Source organism: Populus trichocarpa, chromosome 17, assembly GCF_000002775.5.
Source record: "Populus trichocarpa isolate Nisqually-1 chromosome 17, P.trichocarpa_v4.1, whole genome shotgun sequence".
Lineage (NCBI taxonomy): Eukaryota > Viridiplantae > Streptophyta > Magnoliopsida > Malpighiales > Salicaceae > Populus > Populus trichocarpa.
In genome coordinates, this window is record NC_037301.2 from 2,400,803 (window position 1) to 2,420,129 (window position 19,327).

At 31.3% G+C, this 19,327-nt stretch overlaps 2 protein-coding genes across 3 annotated transcripts; one reads left to right on the top strand and one right to left on the bottom strand.

The window, feature by feature from the left end:
- Window positions 1-255: 255 nt before the first annotated feature.
- On the bottom strand, window positions 256-5,232 carry LOC18106971 (uncharacterized). Its single transcript, XM_024589426.2, has 4 exons — window positions 3,844-5,232; window positions 1,852-2,119; window positions 1,485-1,662; window positions 256-1,011 (listed from the first exon to the last, which is right to left on the bottom strand). The coding sequence occupies exons 1-4, from the start codon at window positions 5,102-5,104 to the stop codon at window positions 424-426; spliced, it is 2,295 nt and encodes a 764-aa protein (XP_024445194.1). The 5' UTR covers window positions 5,105-5,232; the 3' UTR covers window positions 256-423.
- Window positions 5,233-14,817: 9,585 nt separating this feature from the next.
- Window positions 14,818-18,967, top strand: LOC18106972 (PTI1-like tyrosine-protein kinase 3). 2 transcript variants are annotated; one of them, XM_006372877.3, is made up of 8 exons: window positions 14,818-15,011; window positions 15,593-15,791; window positions 16,580-16,833; window positions 16,964-17,090; window positions 17,168-17,441; window positions 18,065-18,197; window positions 18,317-18,403; window positions 18,498-18,967. In XM_006372877.3, the coding sequence occupies exons 2-8, from the start codon at window positions 15,698-15,700 to the stop codon at window positions 18,618-18,620; spliced, it is 1,092 nt and encodes a 363-aa protein (XP_006372939.3). In that variant the 5' UTR covers window positions 14,818-15,011; window positions 15,593-15,697; the 3' UTR covers window positions 18,621-18,967. The 2 variants fall into 2 exon arrangements, with proteins under 2 accessions (XP_006372939.3, XP_024445148.2); XM_024589380.2 differs by lacking the exon at window positions 14,818-15,011 and adding an exon at window positions 15,120-15,281.
- The last annotated feature ends 360 nt before the right edge of the window (window positions 18,968-19,327 follow it).

The following is a 19,327-nucleotide window of genomic DNA, read 5'->3' on the forward strand; positions in this document are numbered from 1 at the left end:
TATTTAGTATGAGAAGATGTTAAATTAATTATTATTTTTAGTGTTTTTTTAATGATTTTAATGTGTTATGTTAAAAAAAATATCTAAAAAAAAATATTTTAATAAATTTTTAAATAAAAAATACTTTTAAAAAATACAAACTCGTATATATAACATGTGAAAACTGAATTCATAGAAAATTTATTGCTGGAGATTATATCAGAGTTAGTAACACCATGGTTTTTATTGCTGGAGATTATATCAGAGGAAATAAAATTTCATAATTAAACCACCCCAAATTAAAAATAACTCTAATTTTGCGTCTGAACAAACAGAAGCCATTTCCAAAGCAGATTAAAAAATATAAGCAACTTGCTATACTCAAATACAAGAAATATAAATATACTCCTTGAAGTTGACATGGTTTAGTTGAACTGAGAAGCTTCAGCTTTCAGACTGTCCAAAATACCTGCCTGAAATTGTGGCGAGAATATTCAGCATGATAACCTCATCATCATGTTCAGATTTGCTAGCTCGCAAGCTTGCGCATTTTCGGAGCAGACCCCGAAGAGCAGCGCACGTGTCAGCATCTAGTGGAGCATCAACTGCTGCACATAAGGCAAATAGCCACACACAGTCATTCTTTGACAGTGTGTCCATGGTTTCTGCCAATTTTATGCGTTTCCTCAGCATTGAAACTCGAGCAACACAATCCATAGCTAAAATCACAGACAAGGTAGGGTAGTTGCATAAAGCATCACTGCAAGAAGCTTCAGGAGTTGGAATCTGAGAAGATGTTAAGTTTCTACAGTCTTCAACATTCGCCATGCATGGGTGATCAATGGCGTTCTCAGCACTGGAAGTATCGAGAGGTTTGTAGGATTGGACTTCATCAGTTTCAGTTCCAAGGATATTGGATCTCTCAACAACAATACTTTCAGCATGCTGAGGGGAAGAATTCCCAAGAACAATAGCTGCTGGTTGCATCTTCTGGGAAATTCTAGTGCTGGAACCGTCATCTTGAGACAGAAACTGGAATTCAGATAAAGAAAAACAAAGAAAACGAAGTCAGTTTTTGACATTAGTGCTACGCATTCTCTATTTTTCTTGTTATATGTTTATGACCTAGCAGGCAAGATTCTTAAAGACCTTAAATATCATCATTGGGTTAAAAAATTTCAAGCTAATCTCAGGTTTTTTCCTATTGTACGTGCAAATGAATGCTATACAGTCTCTCTAAAATCACAAATCTTCCCTCGACAAAAAGTTGGCACTCTTTCACTTTTGAAGGAATGATTTTTGGGACAAAAGGATCGAATAATGTATATCTCTGCATTGATAAAACAATTCCTCAAGAAATATAGATACAGGTTTATTTCAAAGAGAGGTGAACAGATCAAAGAAGAATTTTATTTTCCCCCTTTTCAGCTAAAACAGACAAATAGAGTTGTTTTGCCAATAAAATTACCACATAAACACAAAGCAGATTAACACTAGAACTATACCTGTCGCAGCTCAGAAAAATCAACAAGAAATGCATCCTCCCACTGCTTCAATGGCAGTAAATACTCTGGACACTTGGCAATGTTAGGAATCTGGGGCATATAAACAGTTTGTTCTTTGTTAACTCTGCTCCTGTCAAGCTTGGCTACTTTAACTTTTGGAATGTGAGCAGCCTCCCACCTAAACAGAAGAAGAAAGAAATATGAAGTCGATGACAAGATTACAATTTTTTATGTCACCATCATAAATTATGTTAGAACTTTAGGTGCAGTCAAACTTCCCATTTGACAGATTGCAATTATTTTTTGGATTTTAATGCTAGCATCGATAATTGGTAAAGGAAAAGAAAAGTAGGATACGGAATGGTACCTGACACGCCTGAGGAATTCTAATCCATCCTCTGGAGGTCCAGAATCAAAATCTGGTTCTCCTTCTACTGCAAAAGCAGGCCTCTGAATGCTAGCATAATCATCATCGCTGTCAACTTCTTCACCATACGCTTCTTCCAAAACTGTATCAGTACCTTCACCCTCAATACTGTTACTGCAAGCAGGATCCAAGAGATCAGCATTTTGCACCCCCCCATCTACTTCCATGTTTTCTAATCCATCGTCCACGATTTCAGAAGATTCTTCCCCTGAGATTAATCTCAAAATTTAGAGCCCCTCACATTTCTCATAACGATGGAAATCTTGATCCCAAACTAAATAAATAAATAGATAGCACAGGTATTTCAGCCAGAGAGAAATGAGAAAATGATAAGTGGAAATAACAGTAACAGACACAACATTCTGTTCATTCACACAGGTAGTAGCAGTTAGCATCTCTTTATTAGTTTTCAATTACAAAAGAATGCAATAGGCCATGTTAGATGACGACACTAGGCTCCCAAAAACTACAATCTAGGTAAGCCAGCAGAAAGAATTTCCATGTACAATGACTATATGCAAGCAGCATAAACACAGCAATCAGAGCAACAGTTCAACAGATATGTGTGGATATAATGCACATAAGGACTTTAGCAAGATTCCTCATGCTATTCTTCAATGTGCAAATACATTCAAATGGTTCCATCTTCCCCTTGCTGCAGCCATACCTGCCCAGACAGAAAATGAACCAATCAAATTGACAAAATAAGAGCTGAATTCAGAAGGGAAGGGATGGAGAAATGAAAGAATTTCAAAGGATTTCGACATCTTTATGATGAATTTACCTGTTTTATTTTTAAAATAAAGGAGCTAAAAACCAGAAAGGTAGAAAGGGGGGAGAGTGGGAACAAAAACAAGTACAAAGCCTCAATCCCAAACTAGTTGAGAAGAGGAGAACAAAAATGAGAAGAAACACGATAGTTTTAAAAAAAATGAGAAAAGAAAATGTGAGGAAGAAAAAAAAAAGAACTGTAAATTGGAGTCCCATAATTCAAATCAAACAATAAAAGAAACAGAATTCAAGAGATGAAACACAAACATGAGCACCAAGAATTTTGATGACAGGATCATTAGGAAAAAAGAGAAACAAAAGTGACCAAGAATAGATTTGTTGATTTCAGTAATCAAACTGGAAACACAAGAGAACAAGTTTGAAGCAACCATAGGGTTAAAATGATATAGGGACCAACCAAAAAAAAGGGTAAAAATCAGGTTTCAGTAACAGAAGCCACACAAAAGGCAGCTGTTTAAAAGCCAAATTTTCAGGCATTTAGTTAAAGTATCATCTGCATAACCAAATGGAACTGCATCTGTTCTTCAAATCAGGCGCTTGACAGTTCATCTGCACTAAATAAATGCTCCGCTGTTTGCAAGACCTACTAAGGTTGACTCAAACCAACTATGAAGTTGTGGTCATGATAACACTCACCACCTTATATCCTAGATGAAGTTATCAAAACAACAAAGTAGACCTATTCCGGGCCAAGCGTAGCAAGTTTACACTTTTTACAAGCTTTTCTGTTTAACTATGATATTAATTTTTTTTTGCCCAACACTTTCCCATCCAAAAATGGACCACCATCTTAGGGTTGGGTAGACTTCATCACTCTTGCAATGAAAATGATCCAGTGAAGTTTAAAATGAAATGTGAAATGGAAAGAATCAATTTTAACAGAGTGCAACAAATTATTCCTATTCCATCAAAATAGCATGCCATAACCCGATACATGTCAGTATGCACATTCAATTACATAGGTCAAGGAGATGCTAAGGCCTCTTCAAAATAAAAACAAAAACAAATATGCCATAACCCGAAGCACGAATCGAATATGTTAACAAATCACAAATGCAATCCAAGATGCCTAAATAATTCAAACATTTTGCTATTAAAATATTATTAAAACAGGAGGAGAAAAAAAACAAGAACACTTACCAGGAATGTCAGGTTCCTTCCTTCCAAAATGCTCCCAAGGATTGAAGTTCAAGGAAACGTTCTTATGATGCTTTGAACTTGCCAAGTCTTTATAGCCCTCCACAGCATCATCTCCAAGTCCAGTGTATATATCTCTCCACAATTTTCGCTGTTCTACAATATTTGCAAACCTCAGGACCTTCATTTCCTCCCTTGAGTACTTCCTCTTCATCTGGTCCCCGTCTGTTTCACAGCCATTTCGAACTTCACCAACATCAATTGTTCTCTTTTGAGCTTCATCAATTTGGGTCACTTTCTTTTGCCCTTCGCTTGTCTCCAAACCACCCTTCGTTGCAATCTTTCCCCTTCTCCGCGGCCTTTTTACCTTCTTTTCATCAGTTTCATGTTTACCGTTCTTCTTTCCATTCCTCTCGGCAACATTACCACCACCATTACCAGTTTTGGTTACAGAAGCTGGTTCAATCAACACTGTATGATCAATCATTTCAATCTTCAAAGAACGTTTGACAGATTCATCAGATCCTTTGAGTATCCCCGAGATTCCCACACCAGTGTCAAAGCCATCAACATTATTATCCACATTGGTTTTGTTTTTAAAGATCGAACCATCTTGAAGTTCTTCCAATAATTGCTTCTTCTTTGCTTCCAATGAACTTTCTCCTCCAATCTCTTTCACCATCACAAACTCTTTATTGTCTTCGGAACCTAAACCCATCTCAGCCTCGAAGCATTCACTTCCTACAAAATCTTTCCCCTTCTCTTTCACTTCTTTCACACCATCAACACTCCATTCAATCTCTCCTTTATTCAATACACCATCCACAGAAGTCTCAGTTTCTAGCACTTTCACACCAGAACTCTCAATCTTATCATCAAAATCTCCACTTTCAAAAGACCCAGAAACCAATTCACAATAAGCAACCTTCTTTCCAATCAAATAGTCAAACTTTACTTCATTTCCTTCCAAGCCCAGTTCTTCTTTCTCACCAAAATTAGTATCAGATTCAGTTAAAGAGGAGAACTTTACATTCTTGAAAGAAGTTGGACTTGGTTGGTCTTGATTGTTGGTTTCTTCTTGGTCTGCTTGTGTAGGTGAAAGAATCAACAAAGATGATCCATTTGGGTCTTCTTCTTCTTGTGGCTGTTGAAGGAGAGGTTCTTCTTCAATCTCTGTGATTCTTATTTCGGGCCCAACCGACGTATCATCAGCCATCTCGAGTTCTGTTTTCTCCAAACCAGAAAAGAACAAAGCTTTGGTCATTCAAGTTTAAAGCGAGAGGGAGAGAATTCAGTTTCTGAGGAATCTTGAGAGTTTGTCTTGTGATTGAGATTTAAGAGAGAGTGGGGTTTATGGAGAGTGAGGTTTTGTGCTCGAGGGGTTTCAACGACAAGTAGTTTGGAAAGTATGGGGTTTTTTGAGTTCAAAATTGGAAGATCCATGCCAAATATAGTATATTTTTAATTTAATTTTTGTAATAATTTTATAAAATGAGAAATATTATTTGTAATAAAACAAGATAATTTTACAATGAATATGAAGAAATAATAAATAATTGAGTTGAATTAATTGAGTAGATGATGACATCAAAATTTGTAGTGCTCCATTTTTTGTTGGATTAAATAAAAACCCATTTTCCATAATTACTTAAATGCCAATATGAAAGAAAATAATAATCTTGAAAAATAAATAGGTTTAATTCAGAAATTTTGAATCGAATATCCATGATTTTTAACTTCTCATTTCTAAGTTTATAATTTTGATGTAAATTATAAGACTATATTTGAAAAAAGAGAGAAAGAAAAGAGTTACTGATATACATAATTTAGTGGAAGTTATTTTTTAAAGTAATTTTTAATTAAAAATATATTAAATAATATTTTATTATTTTTTATATTAACACATCAAAATTATCGAAAAATACCTAAAAAAAATACTTTGTGATAAGTACAAAATATACATATGTTTTTACTCCTTTAACACCAAGTTTTTTAATGTATTTTGAGCTTATTTGAGTTTATTAAAAATTATTTTTATGAGTTTAGCATGCCCAAAAAACTTTATGAATTAATTGCTTAAGATAAGAATTTTGTATTTTATGTTCTGGACTTAGCTTCTCATGATAGGTGTTTTACCAAGTTAGAGTTTTCGAATGAGAATGTGGGCTTAATCTAAGTTGAAGTACAAATATTAAGCTTTTCATTAAGGTTTTATAGGCAAAAACCCAATCTCATTTAGATCTCTAATCAAACCTGCAAACTTAGGTTAAAATCCTACTCGCAGCAGGATTCTCTGCTTTCACACTCTATATTCACACTATATATTATCTGCTTTTCATGAAGCTTTTCAAATATCAAAATTAGGAGATTCAAAAGCCCAAATTTATCTACACACCTAGTAATATAACTTTGATGAAAGACTCCAAGTGAGATAAAATCGTTTTGAAGGCCAAACTCCGGACGCAATTTGAAGGACGAGATAAGTTTCTTGATCTGATCAGGAAACCAAAGATGTTGAGAGTTTGACATAAAAACGGTGGGTCTTAGGACCCAAACAAATGTCGATCAAGCCTCTAACATGTCATGAATGAATGAATACAACTGGGATAGTCAGATATTACAAGAAACCAAGTCAAAAACAAAGTTTAAGTTGCAACAAAGTTGGAATTACAGTAGAGATATGACAGCAGTAGAGTCAGTTTTTAACACTAACTCTGAGAGATTTATCCAATCTTAAGGACCAGATAAAGAAGGAACAAATTAAGTATCATGAAGACTTGTAATTATCCAAATAATCTTGAAGAAATTCGGCAGCCAAGGGGGAGGATAAATAAAGCAGAACACAACTGAAATAGGGTCCGAAAAACATTCCTTCATTTTCTGCTTCTGTCAATTTTCCAGCAACCATGAACTAAATTCCTGGATTCGGTTCAAGAGGGATACACATCATTTCCATTAGCACATTATGAGAAGTAACGTTATCATTTTAATTCATTCAGATTCAAGTATTTATTTTTCCTTGTTCAGAATTATGCTATTGATTGTTATTCAAGCTTGTTGAATTGTTTTGAGATGGCATGTATGCTTTCTAGTTTCTTTCAATCTGTAATTGTTATTAAGGACTACAGTAAGAAGCAAAATAATTAATTTGATTGTTGCAACTCTCATCTTGATTTATTAGAGAAGAATAAATTAAGTTAAGTTGTCAAGCTTTTGAACGTTTGCTTATAATAAATGCACAGATTTTATTCCTAGACTACGGTCGAGTGAATGAAAATTGCTTTCAATATTACATTCGCTTGATGGTAAGAAATTGATTAGAGAGCTTTTCCTGATTAATGTACTCATAATTTCATTGATTTTCCTTAGCTTTAAGGGATATTAAATTTATTTGCTTGACGTGAAAGAATATTTATTTTACTTCGATGATCAAAAGATTTATAGGAATGGATGTATGGATCCTTGAACTGATTTGACGACATAATAATTTATTATTTTCATAATTATTGTTTCTTGAATTTTTCATTTAAATCCCCGCTCTTTCTCATTTTAGTATACTGTAAGAAGATTAAACGAAATTTTTTTTGGATTCGACCTGGTTTTTACGATCATATAATAAATTTATTTTATTTGTAATAGTTTAGTTAGAATTATGTTTTGGTGGTTCCAACGACCAATCACTTTGAAAAATAAGTTAAAATACAAAAACAAATATTTTTTCTAATAGATTTAATTTTTCCCCATAAAAATATCTTTGTTACTCTGATATATCATGTTTGGAACGTTGGGATCATTCATTTGTATCTAAGGGGTAATGAGTTTGTGCTAATTTGCTAGCTAATTTATGCTTTATATATCATTTTTATAAAACACTCGGTAATACTAAAAGTTAAATAAAAAATTCATCAATTCATAGATTTTTAAATCGAATTAGGCTAGGAGTTTAGTTGATTGAATTGGAGTTAACTAATAATTAATCTAGTTAATGGTCAAAACTCTTGTATAAATTTAATTTGATTTATTTAAAAACAATATCATTTTACTTAAAAATAATATTATTTTAAATTAATCCAGGTTAGTCTACTCAATCTATAACACGATCGTTGATCAAATATGCATCGGGTTTTATATATATAGTTCATTTTAATTAGGTTTTTAAGATTTCAAAAATTCTTAATTAAATCTTTTTATTCATATTTGTTCATGGATTCTATCCAAGAAAACTATGTTCCGCATGAAACTCAAAGTTTTCATTAAAGATACGTGAAGAGTTAGAGAGGGAAAAAAAACCCTAAATTGAGAATCTTAATAACATGTTCTTCCCCATCAGCATTTTTTACAGCATCTTTCTGATTTTTACTTGTGGTCTTTCAACTGTTTGTTTAACTCATTAATGGAGATGGGGAATAACATGTTGCCTGTAGATTCCATTTCTTGTTGAAACACTTAGACATATGTCAGATTCTTGTTGAAACTATGCTAGGATGGGTCAATTTTTTCTAATATAAAAATATATTCAAATGATAATAACTGAATAAATCTAGATGAACTTGATTAATTCATAATCTGGAATAACCCCAAAGAAAGAAAAAAAAATCCACTTTGTAATTTTGCAAGGTCAGCATACCTTTTGAGGTGGAAGAGAGAGAAAAGAGGAAGGAGAAAAAAATTATTGTCAGAGCTCCTCCGTGTCATGGATGCCAACAGGTATCGACCCGCCATGTAGAGGGTGGCGTGCTACTTCGAATGCCGCTCCAGAAGGCTACCCATTTGCACTAGGATGCGCTGCGCGCGCCATTCAAAGGGCGTGAGTGCCTCCCACTTGTTGACTCGTGCTCCGCACACACTAGCCAATTTTTTTAGTTATAAAAAGACCAGAACACCCTTGACCCCAAGAGATAATTGCAAGAAAATCGATGTTAAAAAATTGAGAGTATCCCTTGACCTTAGGCCAAAAAAAGAGTTGACCTCAAGAACTATGCAATAATTACATTGTATTAAAAAAAATGTGAAAATTTGGAAACACCCCTTAGACACTAGTCATTAGTTGTGTTGTTTTTTTTTCAAGAACATGGACATAATTATATTCTGCAATAAATATGTGAAAATATGATTTTACTTCTAAGTATATGTTCAATTTTTTTATTTAAAGAGTAAAATAATAGTGTATTATAGATTATACTGTTTACAGTCCACATTAAAATATTGATTTCTTAGGGGGTGTTTGTTTCCCGGAAAGTGGTTTCCGGGAAACCAGTTTCCAAACTTTCCTGTGTTTGTTTGTCATTAGGAAAGTTGGTCAACGGAAAACACTTTCCAGTCAAAGAAAAATTTGGCTTAGTTTTCAGGAAAGTGTTTTCCTTTTATTTTGGGCGGAAAACACTTTCTAGAAGTTATGAAAAATTTAGAAATGTCATATTATTTGCTGATTATATCAAATTTGGTCCTCAAACTTTTGATTGCTATATATATATATATATATATATATATATATATATATATATTGTTTTGAATATTTATTTTTCAATTTCATCCCTTAGAATTTAATTTTTATATTAAGTTTGGTCCTCATTTTTATAATTGTTATTTGCTTTTCTCTTATTATTTTTTAATTGAAATTTTTTATCTATCAAATTTGGTCCTCATTCTTTTGATTATTACTTATTTTATTTGAAATAATTTATGAAATATTAATTATTATTATTTTAATTTCTTCATCTTTTAATTTTTTTATTTTTTAGATTTAATCTCTATTATTTTGATTATTATTTATTTTATTTGAGATAATTTATGAAATTATATTTTTTTTTTCAATTTCATTTTCATTCAACTTTTTAATTTATAAGATTTGTTCCTCGTTATTTTAATAAACTTGAAAAAAATAAAAAATTAATAAGTTATTTTTCAGCTTATTTTCCATGACATAACCAAACACTAAAAAATATTTTCCAATTTATTTTTCATTACATCATCAAATATCAAAAAATAATTTATTTTTCTGGAATTCACTTTTTTAAAATTTACTTTTCAAAAAAAATTATTTTCTAGCACGTTTATGCTTATATGTATGTATAATGTATAATAACTTATAACTATAATTATAATAATAGCGCATGGCTAGCGTTGCTTTCCTTTTGAGTTGATGCATCTGTTTTATGACTCGGATATTTGCTAAGAAATTATTTATTTATTTCTTCGTCTTTTCTGCAGTGGATCAAGTGCGAAGGCCTACAGCAAGGGTTTCTACAGAATGAGCATATAAAAGGTTTCAGGATATAGAATTTTCTATCCTGAAATGAAAAGGCTTTCATTTAGAACAAATGGATTTAAGATTAAAATAAGTGACCCTGTGTTGACTTTTTTTTGTTAAGATTTTTATAAATAAAAATTATTTTATATAAAAGGAGTATGGTAAAATATTCTAGATCTAAAGAAATATTGAGGTTGATAATTAGTTACAGCAAAAAACAACGTAGGTTTGACAAACATGTCAAACTCAAGAAACTTGAACTTGACAGACAACCAAGTCCAGGGTAATATGGGTCTGACAAGCATGTCAGATTCTAAGTGTTTGGACATTACTATGTTTTACAGCTATATGTCTGATTCTGAACGATTTTCTATAATAAAAGTATTAAAAACATGATAAACCATCATGTTTATACTTGGAGGTATGTATAAGGTTTTTTAAGAGACCTACTATACTTGCTATTTCATTAATGACATATAAAAAATATTTGTCTCCTGTTAATATCGTTGAAAACAGAGAACTTTCTAGTCTTTCACTTCTCTGAAAACAACAAGGTTCTAGGGGTATAAATACTCACGAACCATTCAGGTAAAATGTCAGAACTTTTCATCTCTTAAGATAAAGATATATAAATTTCAAAGCATTAACCAACTTAAAACACAAAAAAAAAAAAAACATCTTTGTTACTTAAATTTAAAATTAATGTAAAAGTGCTGCAAAAGGGCATGAAATCTCCTTATCGTGCAGAAACTCCCATTCCTGTGTGGCGCATCCCTTAATTGTCTTGCAATAAAGGGAGAAAATGTTCAAATAACACGTAAATGGCTTGGATTTTTTTAGGACATAACTTATGATTTGATCACTGTATTGAATTGAATTTTTTAAAAAAATTTCTACAAACTTGATACTATAGCAGGTCTGACTTGTTGCAGTCAACCAAGATTAGAAAGAAAGGCATTCAAATTAAGCACGAAAATTGCTTTTTTGTTAGCTTTATTACTTACATAATTACGTCTAGTGGTGCTTCTTTTGAGAATTTCTTGTTTGAAGGGTTGCATTATTGAGAATAGTACAGTTAAGAGCGTGTTTCACAGTGTGGTTGCGGGTGCTTTTCAAATAATTTTTCGTGTCAAAATACATTTCAATGATGTTTTTTCATTTTTTAAAAATCATTTTTGACATCAGCACACCAAAACAATCCAAAACGTACAAACCATATTAAATTTTAACAAAAAAAAAAATTCAAATTTTTTAGGAACACTAGTTGAACCGCGTTCCCAAACGCTTAGTGTTTCTAACGCGAGTCACCGTGTTTTTTAAAATTTTAATTTTAATTTTTTATTAAAAATTAATATTTTTATATATTTTGAATCATTTTAATATACTAATTTTAAAATAAAAAAATTATTTTAATATATTTTAAAATAAAAAATACAACCACATTTCTAAACATTCCATAATAAAATCACAACGGCTCAATTTGCTTCTCATATCGAAAAGAGAAAGAGAAGAACCGTACTCCCTTTTGAAGAAAATAAGAAAAAGAAAAAGCTTGCGATTGAAACTTTCAAAAGTTGTACAGTGATGGCAAGGAATTTTATATCATCAATGGAGCAAAATTAAAGCTTTTCTATATTCATAAAACAAAAGTGGTATTATTGCTCATTGCTCGTGTAGTTCCATTATTAGATTTGTTTGGTTTGTGTGTGCTTAAGGGATATATTTTTTTTAATTTAATTTTTATTTTTTGATTGTTTTTTTGTTAAATTAATTTTTATTTTTAATTTCACCTTTCAATAAAAAAATTATTTATATTTTTAATTTCAATTTTAATCCTTATCTTTTTTATTGTTTTAGGTCATTTTGTTGAAATGATTTTTTTTTCAATCTCACTTTTTAATAAAAAATAAACTTATTTTATGTTTCAATTTTGATTCATATTCTTTTAATTAATAATCTTCTTTTGAATCCTTTTGTAGTATTGAAATTATTTTTCAATTTTATCATTGAATATTTAATTAATTGAGAATAAAGTTTCATGATTTTTTCAGATAGAATGCTTCTAATCTAATAACCTGGATCACAACTTTAAAAAATTAACGCGAGTTGATATTTGTTTTTTGTTTAAATTAGTTTTGTGATTTTTTTTATTTTTTTATCAGGTTATCTCAATCTCATCAACTTAGGTTATAAATTTAATGGAATAACCAAATTTATTTGATCTAATCAACCTAATTTATAATCCAATCTCAATCTCATCAACCTAATTTATTTGATCTAATCAAATTTATAATCCAATGATGAATTTATCCTTTTTTTATTTAAATGTGTCTGAGACACTGTGGAAAAAAAGAAAGAAAAAGAAGTCAGATTCGCAGCACAGCTAGTTACATACTAAACTTACTTATCCACAGTTATTATGGGATAAATTCTAACATTTTACAAGTATGCCGACACAATGTATCTTGTCATTTTCTTTTATTTGAATACGTGTATTATGTTTTTATTTATTTACATAATTGTGTTTATAAAATTTAATCAATCAAATACCTTAATTAATTTTGTTATAAGAATATTGATGTAACAATCAACTCTCTGTCAGGTAAACTCAATTAATATTACTTTATGTTTCATTTATTTAAAGATATGAAGCTTTCATACTATATATGATTTTCGTAATCAAATACTTGTATCTTTTTTTCTATATAATTACTTGTAAATATATTAAAATAAAGTCCTGTTTGTTTTTGCGTTTTAAAATACTTAAAAAAAATTTAAATTTTTTTTATTTTTTACTTTACTTCAAATTAATATTTTTTTGGTGTTTTAAAATCATTTTGATGTGTTGATGTAAAAAATAACTTTTAAAAAATAAAAAGATATTATTTTAATATATTTATAAGTGAAAAACACTTTAAAAAACAACCACAACCAAATTTTTAAATACGCTTTAAGTATTTCTATAAGTTTTATTTCACAAATTAGCTGAAATGTCAATTATTTCCATTGCAAATTCATATATTCGAAATTCCCATCATTGTTTTTAAATATATTTTTTTATTTCCTATCAAAAAGTTAAAAAAAAACTAAAAAGAAAACTAGTTAATTAGGAGACTTTATATTTTTCTTTCTCATTCGTTAGGTTTTAATTTTAGGTAACGATAGACACTTTAAAAACTCTAACTAGTGAATAACATAAATATTAACTCGCTTAATTAAGTAGTTAAATTTATTAGTTTTCGTTTTAAGTTTTTTTTTTGTTATTTTTTATATAAAAAATCAGCACATGAACTTAAATAGGAAAAAAAGAAGAAAAGTAGACTTGTCTTTAACATATCTCTTTGTTTCTAATTGCGTTTATTATATCAATATTTAATATTTAATTCTTCAATATAACCTTCTATCATTTTTTTTCCATTTAAATTGAATTACACGAGGCTATCATAGAAAGATCATTAAAATTAAGAAATAAAAAAATCTCAAAATTACTTAATCTTTAAAATTTTAAGAAATGAGAATTTTCCAAGCAATTGAGTAAAAAATAAATAAAATCAGAACAAGCACACAAATAGAAAGAATCTATAAAGTAAAAGTACTTTTACATGTTATTATCTAAAAAAAAACAAACAAATATTAAAATAATATCAACTTAAATTCATTTGACGTAAATATTGTTTGGGTGCGCGGTTTGCGTCGTGTTCTCTAAAAATTTAAATTTAAATTTTTTTATTAAAAAATAATTTTTTATATATTTTAAATCGTTTTAATGCGTTAATCTCAAAAATAATTTTTTAAAAATAAAAAAATATTATTTTAATGCATTTCAGCATGAAAAACATTTTAAAAAATAATCACAACCATACTTTTAACTAGACGCGTACTTTTAACTAGACGCGTAAAGTTAATTATCATATATTCCGACAGAGAGGTATATAATTAATAAAGTTTTATGAATATAAGTACTTAAATTATAAAATAAAATATATTTGGCTTAAAAACATCAAATTTTTTTTTTTAATATTTTTTAATGATTTTAATGTACTTATATTAAAAAAATTATTTTAATATATTTTTAAATAAAAATTATTTTCAAAAAACATAAAAAAATAAAAATAAAGTAAAAGCCTCCAACACATAACGTACAAAAAACACCTTGTAGCTCCTTCATCATTCACCAACCATCAGTATTCTCTTTCTCCCTCTCTCTATCTTCCCTGTCCACCGCCCCCACCTTTTTCTTTATAAATCAAAGTTATATTTTTCTTTCAATAAAATCATATCCTAATTTACTATTTTTAGAAAGATATGAGTTCATCATAATCTACTCCTTCTAGTTTAATCAATTAATTATTAATCCTCCTTGTCTCAAAAATTATATTCCCAATCCCTATACTCTTAAATAATCCACTCATAACCCCATCATTTCATCAATTCCATTCCTTTTTTAATTTATTTTCAGTCCCTATACTCTTAATCAACTCACAACTTAATCCTTTCATCATTTTCATTCCGTTTTTGAACTCTTATTACGCACATAAAATAGAAGTCAATTCTAAAAGCTACCAGATAATTGATATGGTCAACTCTTGGTCAAAGGACCTATATAATAGTCTTAACACTACAAGGACTAATCAACAACATTTTACAAACTACATGTACTAAGTTGTAATTAACTAAATCTCTGACATAAATGATAACCGAAATAAAAAAAAGACTATTAATATAATAACTAAAAAAAAGCAGAAAAATTCCCTGCCTTCCTTCGCTTTCTTCCTCTCCGCTTTGCCTATCTGTCTCTCTCCCCTTCTCTCTCTCCGCCACTCTCTTCTCTTATAAGCAAACAGCAAATCTCTCTATCTGTCTCTCTCCGAAGAATATAAACCTAACGAGTTTCCAAACCCTTAAAAACACACGAGTACAGGTATTTATTTATTTCTTTATATTTTTTTTCCTACATTTGTTGGCTGTTTCTGTAATTTCTCTCATGATCTGTGCCCTTTTTTTTGTTTATTTAATTTCTATGCTTCACTGTCAAAATTCTGTTTAGTTAATAATAAAATTAGGTGTTATTTCGCTGTTCTCTATTCATTTCCTTTTCACCCTCTCTACTTTCTTTTTTTTTCTACCCAAATTTTAGGGTTTGTTTTTTCTGTTGTTGATGGACAAGGATTATATTCATCGTAATTATGGGGTAGGGTTTGATTAATTAATTAATTAATTCAAGTTTGAGATAGAGATTTGTTGCAGTAAAATTTAAATACTGTCTTTAATTTGATTATTGGCGTTAATGGGTTTTTTCATCATAATGGTATAATTGATGTTTTAGTTATTATATTGTGTGTTAATTAACGTAAATTAATGGTAGAAAATGATTAATTTTGAATTTTTTTGGTTAATTTTTAAGGTGAATCTTGTTTCGTTCTCGAAATTTTTATCGTTTCTGGAGTTTTATTGTTTTTTCCCTTTTGATTTCTGTTATTGTTGTTGTTGTTGAATGTATAGGCACATGCGCCATCTCCTGGGCGCTTTGTGCGATTGGAGAGAACACAAGGTGGTGGTGGTGGTGAAGGGGGTGGAGACGAGTTATTTCCGAGGAAAAGAGACAAGATGCGTCGGTGGCTTTGTTGTACCTGTCAGGTAGAGGAGTCGTACCCACCATATGAGAGCGAGCGCTTAAGAAGCCCGAGAAACTACGGAGATGGTAAACTACTCTGAACCATAGATTATCTTCAGTTTAACAGTTGCCGGTGATAAGGGAAGCGGAGGGGAGGGAAAAAAGAATTTGCATTCACGTTGATTTTGATAATTATGATGGGATTCTAAAGAAAGTTGAGGGTTTGGTCTATTTAAGGTTTCTTATTTCTTATTGTCAGGGAGTGCAGTGGTTGGATTAACATTTTTGAATGGTTAAGTTCAATGATATAGACGGAAACTATATTATTGCATGGAAAATTTTGTGTTGTTTGCCAATCTGGTCTTTGTAGTTTTGTGCAGACTATGTGTTCACATCTTTGGTAACAGCATGTAAATTTGATTCTTAGAATTGAGAGACTTAAAGATGATGGTTTTGATCCTACAACTTAGATTCTGTCTCTTTCAGAATACAATTTGGTTATGCTCTCTCTAGATAGCAGCTTTCTCTAAAATGTTAATGGGGGCACATAGCACATAGAGATTATCACTTTTATTATTGATTTCAGTTTTCATATTGAATGCTGTACTTAATTGTGCTATTTTTTTTATAATTTCATTAGAGCAAGTTTTTATCTGCTTGATTTTTTTTGTTCTCTAAGGCTCTGACATATGCTATCTTTGAGCAATCATGAATTTTGAATTTGGTGCCAATTACATGTTACACATGCATCTACAAGAAGTTTTATTCATTACGTCTGCTTCCAAGTCCTGCTCAGTCATTTCTGGGGTTTATTTGATTGTGCATGGTTGCTCTTTTTGAACTTTCTATTTTGCTTTCCTTTTGCGGAACTTTAGGGTATCCTAAAGGCTCAAAAGTAGCAGCTCCTGTCAAAGCTGAATTACAGAAGGAAGCACCACCTATTGAAGTGCCTGCATTGTCTTTGGAAGAACTGAAAGAGAAGACTGACAATTTCGGGTCGAAAGCATTGATCGGTGAAGGTTCCTATGGAAGAGTTTATTATGCAAGCTTAGAAAATGGAAAAGCTGTGGCTGTAAAAAAACTTGATGTTGCAAGTGAGCCGGAGACAAATTTTGAATTTTTGACTCAGGTGTGCTGCATTTTAAAGGGAAAGGAAGGACTTGTATCCAATTATCTGTTTCTTATATGATTCTATTCTGTTCTGCACCCTGCAATTTGTTCCTTTTGGTCTCTTAAGACATCTGAATTTTTTTGCCCAGGTTTCCATGGTCTCAAGGTTGAAGAATGAAAATGTTGTGGAGTTGCTCGGGTACTGTGTAGAAGGAAATCTCCGAGTGCTTGCATATGAGTTTGCAACAATGGGATCCCTACATGACATATTGCATGGTATGAGCTCATCTTGTCTGTTCATCATTTACATTCTAATATAATCGATTTAACTTTATATATCCTCGCAATGGCAGGTAGAAAGGGAGTTCAAGGTGCACAGCCAGGACCAGTGCTTGACTGGATTCAGCGAGTGAAAATTGCAGTTGATGCAGCAAGGGGTTTGGAATACTTGCATGAGAAGCTACAACCAGCTATAATACACAGAGATATCAGATCAAGCAATGTGCTCCTCTTTGAAGACTTCAAAGCGAAGATTGCAGATTTTAACCTTTCAAATCAGGCTCCTGACATGGCTGCTCGCCTTCATTCAACTCGAGTTTTAGGAACCTTTGGTTATCATGCTCCTGAGTAAGGGTTCTGTAACTCTCCTTTTATGTTGCATGTTTATTCCACTTGTAGCTATTTCTGTGCATGCTTCATTGCAAACTGCTACAAGTGTTTTCATAAAGTACAGTTTATAAGCACAATTTGATGTTGAGTGATCCCAATATGTGCCAGCCAAATCATTCCATGCTTGGAGAATTTTAACTATATGGATAAGGTTCAGTAACATCATCGTGTTTATCAAGATAGGTTAGATTTAATGTTTTTGAATGATCAGAGAAGTTGGACAAGTTATGTTACTTCTCTATTGTATTGCCTGGTGGATGTTGGAAATTATTTTTCCTTCTGAACTTCTGACTTTACCTTTTGACATTACCAATTTTATGGATAATAGCTGAGATGTGATATTTGACGTTATCTGCAGTGATGGTTTATGAACGCAATGTGGACCTTCTACCGCACTGTAGCATAAGATGTTTTCTTTTGATGGGTGCTGTTTACTGGATGTCTAAAACTTTTCTCTAAAATATGCATCTGCATATTCTGAAATTTCCATTTCATTGTATCTTCATCTCATATAATATCTGTAAATAACTGTAATTGCTTATAGGATGCAACTGATTTTTGGCTTGATAACTATTTTGCAGGTATGCAATGACTGGACAATTGACACAGAAGAGCGATGTTTACAGTTTTGGAGTAGTTCTCCTAGAGCTTCTTACTGGGAGGAAACCTGTTGATCACACCATGCCACGTGGGCAACAGAGTCTTGTTACTTGGGTGAGTTTTCTGCCTCAATTGTGGAAGTAATATCTATTCTTTTTCCATTTAGCACCTTTCTATTTTAATCATTTTTCTTCCGGATTCGAATAGTTTGACATTTAACTTGGTTTTTGTAGGCAACTCCAAGACTGAGTGAAGACAAAGTTAAACAATGTGTAGATCCAAAGCTGAAGGGGGAATACCCCCCTAAAGGAGTTGCCAAGGTATCATTATTTTTGTCCCAAACATGTGAACAGGCGTGGCCATGTGCATGCAGTTTGTTAGCTTCTCATGTTATGGTTGTTTTCCCTTTTGCAGATGGCAGCCGTGGCAGCATTATGTGTGCAGTATGAATCTGAGTTCCGGCCAAATATGAGCATTGTTGTCAAGGCTCTCCAACCTCTTTTGAAGTCAGTTGCTCCTGCTGCTCCAGAGACCTAAACCAAAGAAGTCAGTTTCTCGTGTTGGAATTTCTTCAACTTGCACAGTTTGGTTTCATTTGCATGTGGATTTCTGCGGACAATTCTATATATATATTTTTTTAATTTTTAATATATGAGATCTGGTGTGTAGGTTTGGGTTGTCCTCTTTAGGGGCATTGATTTTCTGTCTATTTCTTGCTGGTATTTCAGGCTGCTGATTTTTTTTTTCCAGTCATAAATTGACCCTAAAGAGGCCTTGAGTCTTATGTAGGGATTGTTGTTTGCTTTCAAACGATCCTTTTGTGATCATTAACAAATGTTGTTCATAATTTACTGAAACTTTATGTCAATATTGTTCTGCTGGAATCCGGCCCTTTTCATTTCTTTCATATTTGCTTGGCGCCACCTGAATTATACATGCTCTATTTCTTCTTTATTTGAGCCGAATTTGCTGTGCGGATGACATTTTTTGTTTTTGCGTTCATTGTAACAAGCATTCAAGCAAGAGAGGACACTAAATGGGTGCGTTCTAAAAGTTGTTTTTATTAAAATAAATAAATTAAACTGATGGTTTGTCTAATGTATTTTTTATGATATTTATATGATGATTTTAAAAATAAAAAAATAAAAAAAATTATTTTAATATATATATCTTTTAAAAAACTTTTAAAAACATCCCAACTACAATACTAGACACACGAGAAGAATAATGGAGGACAAGAATGT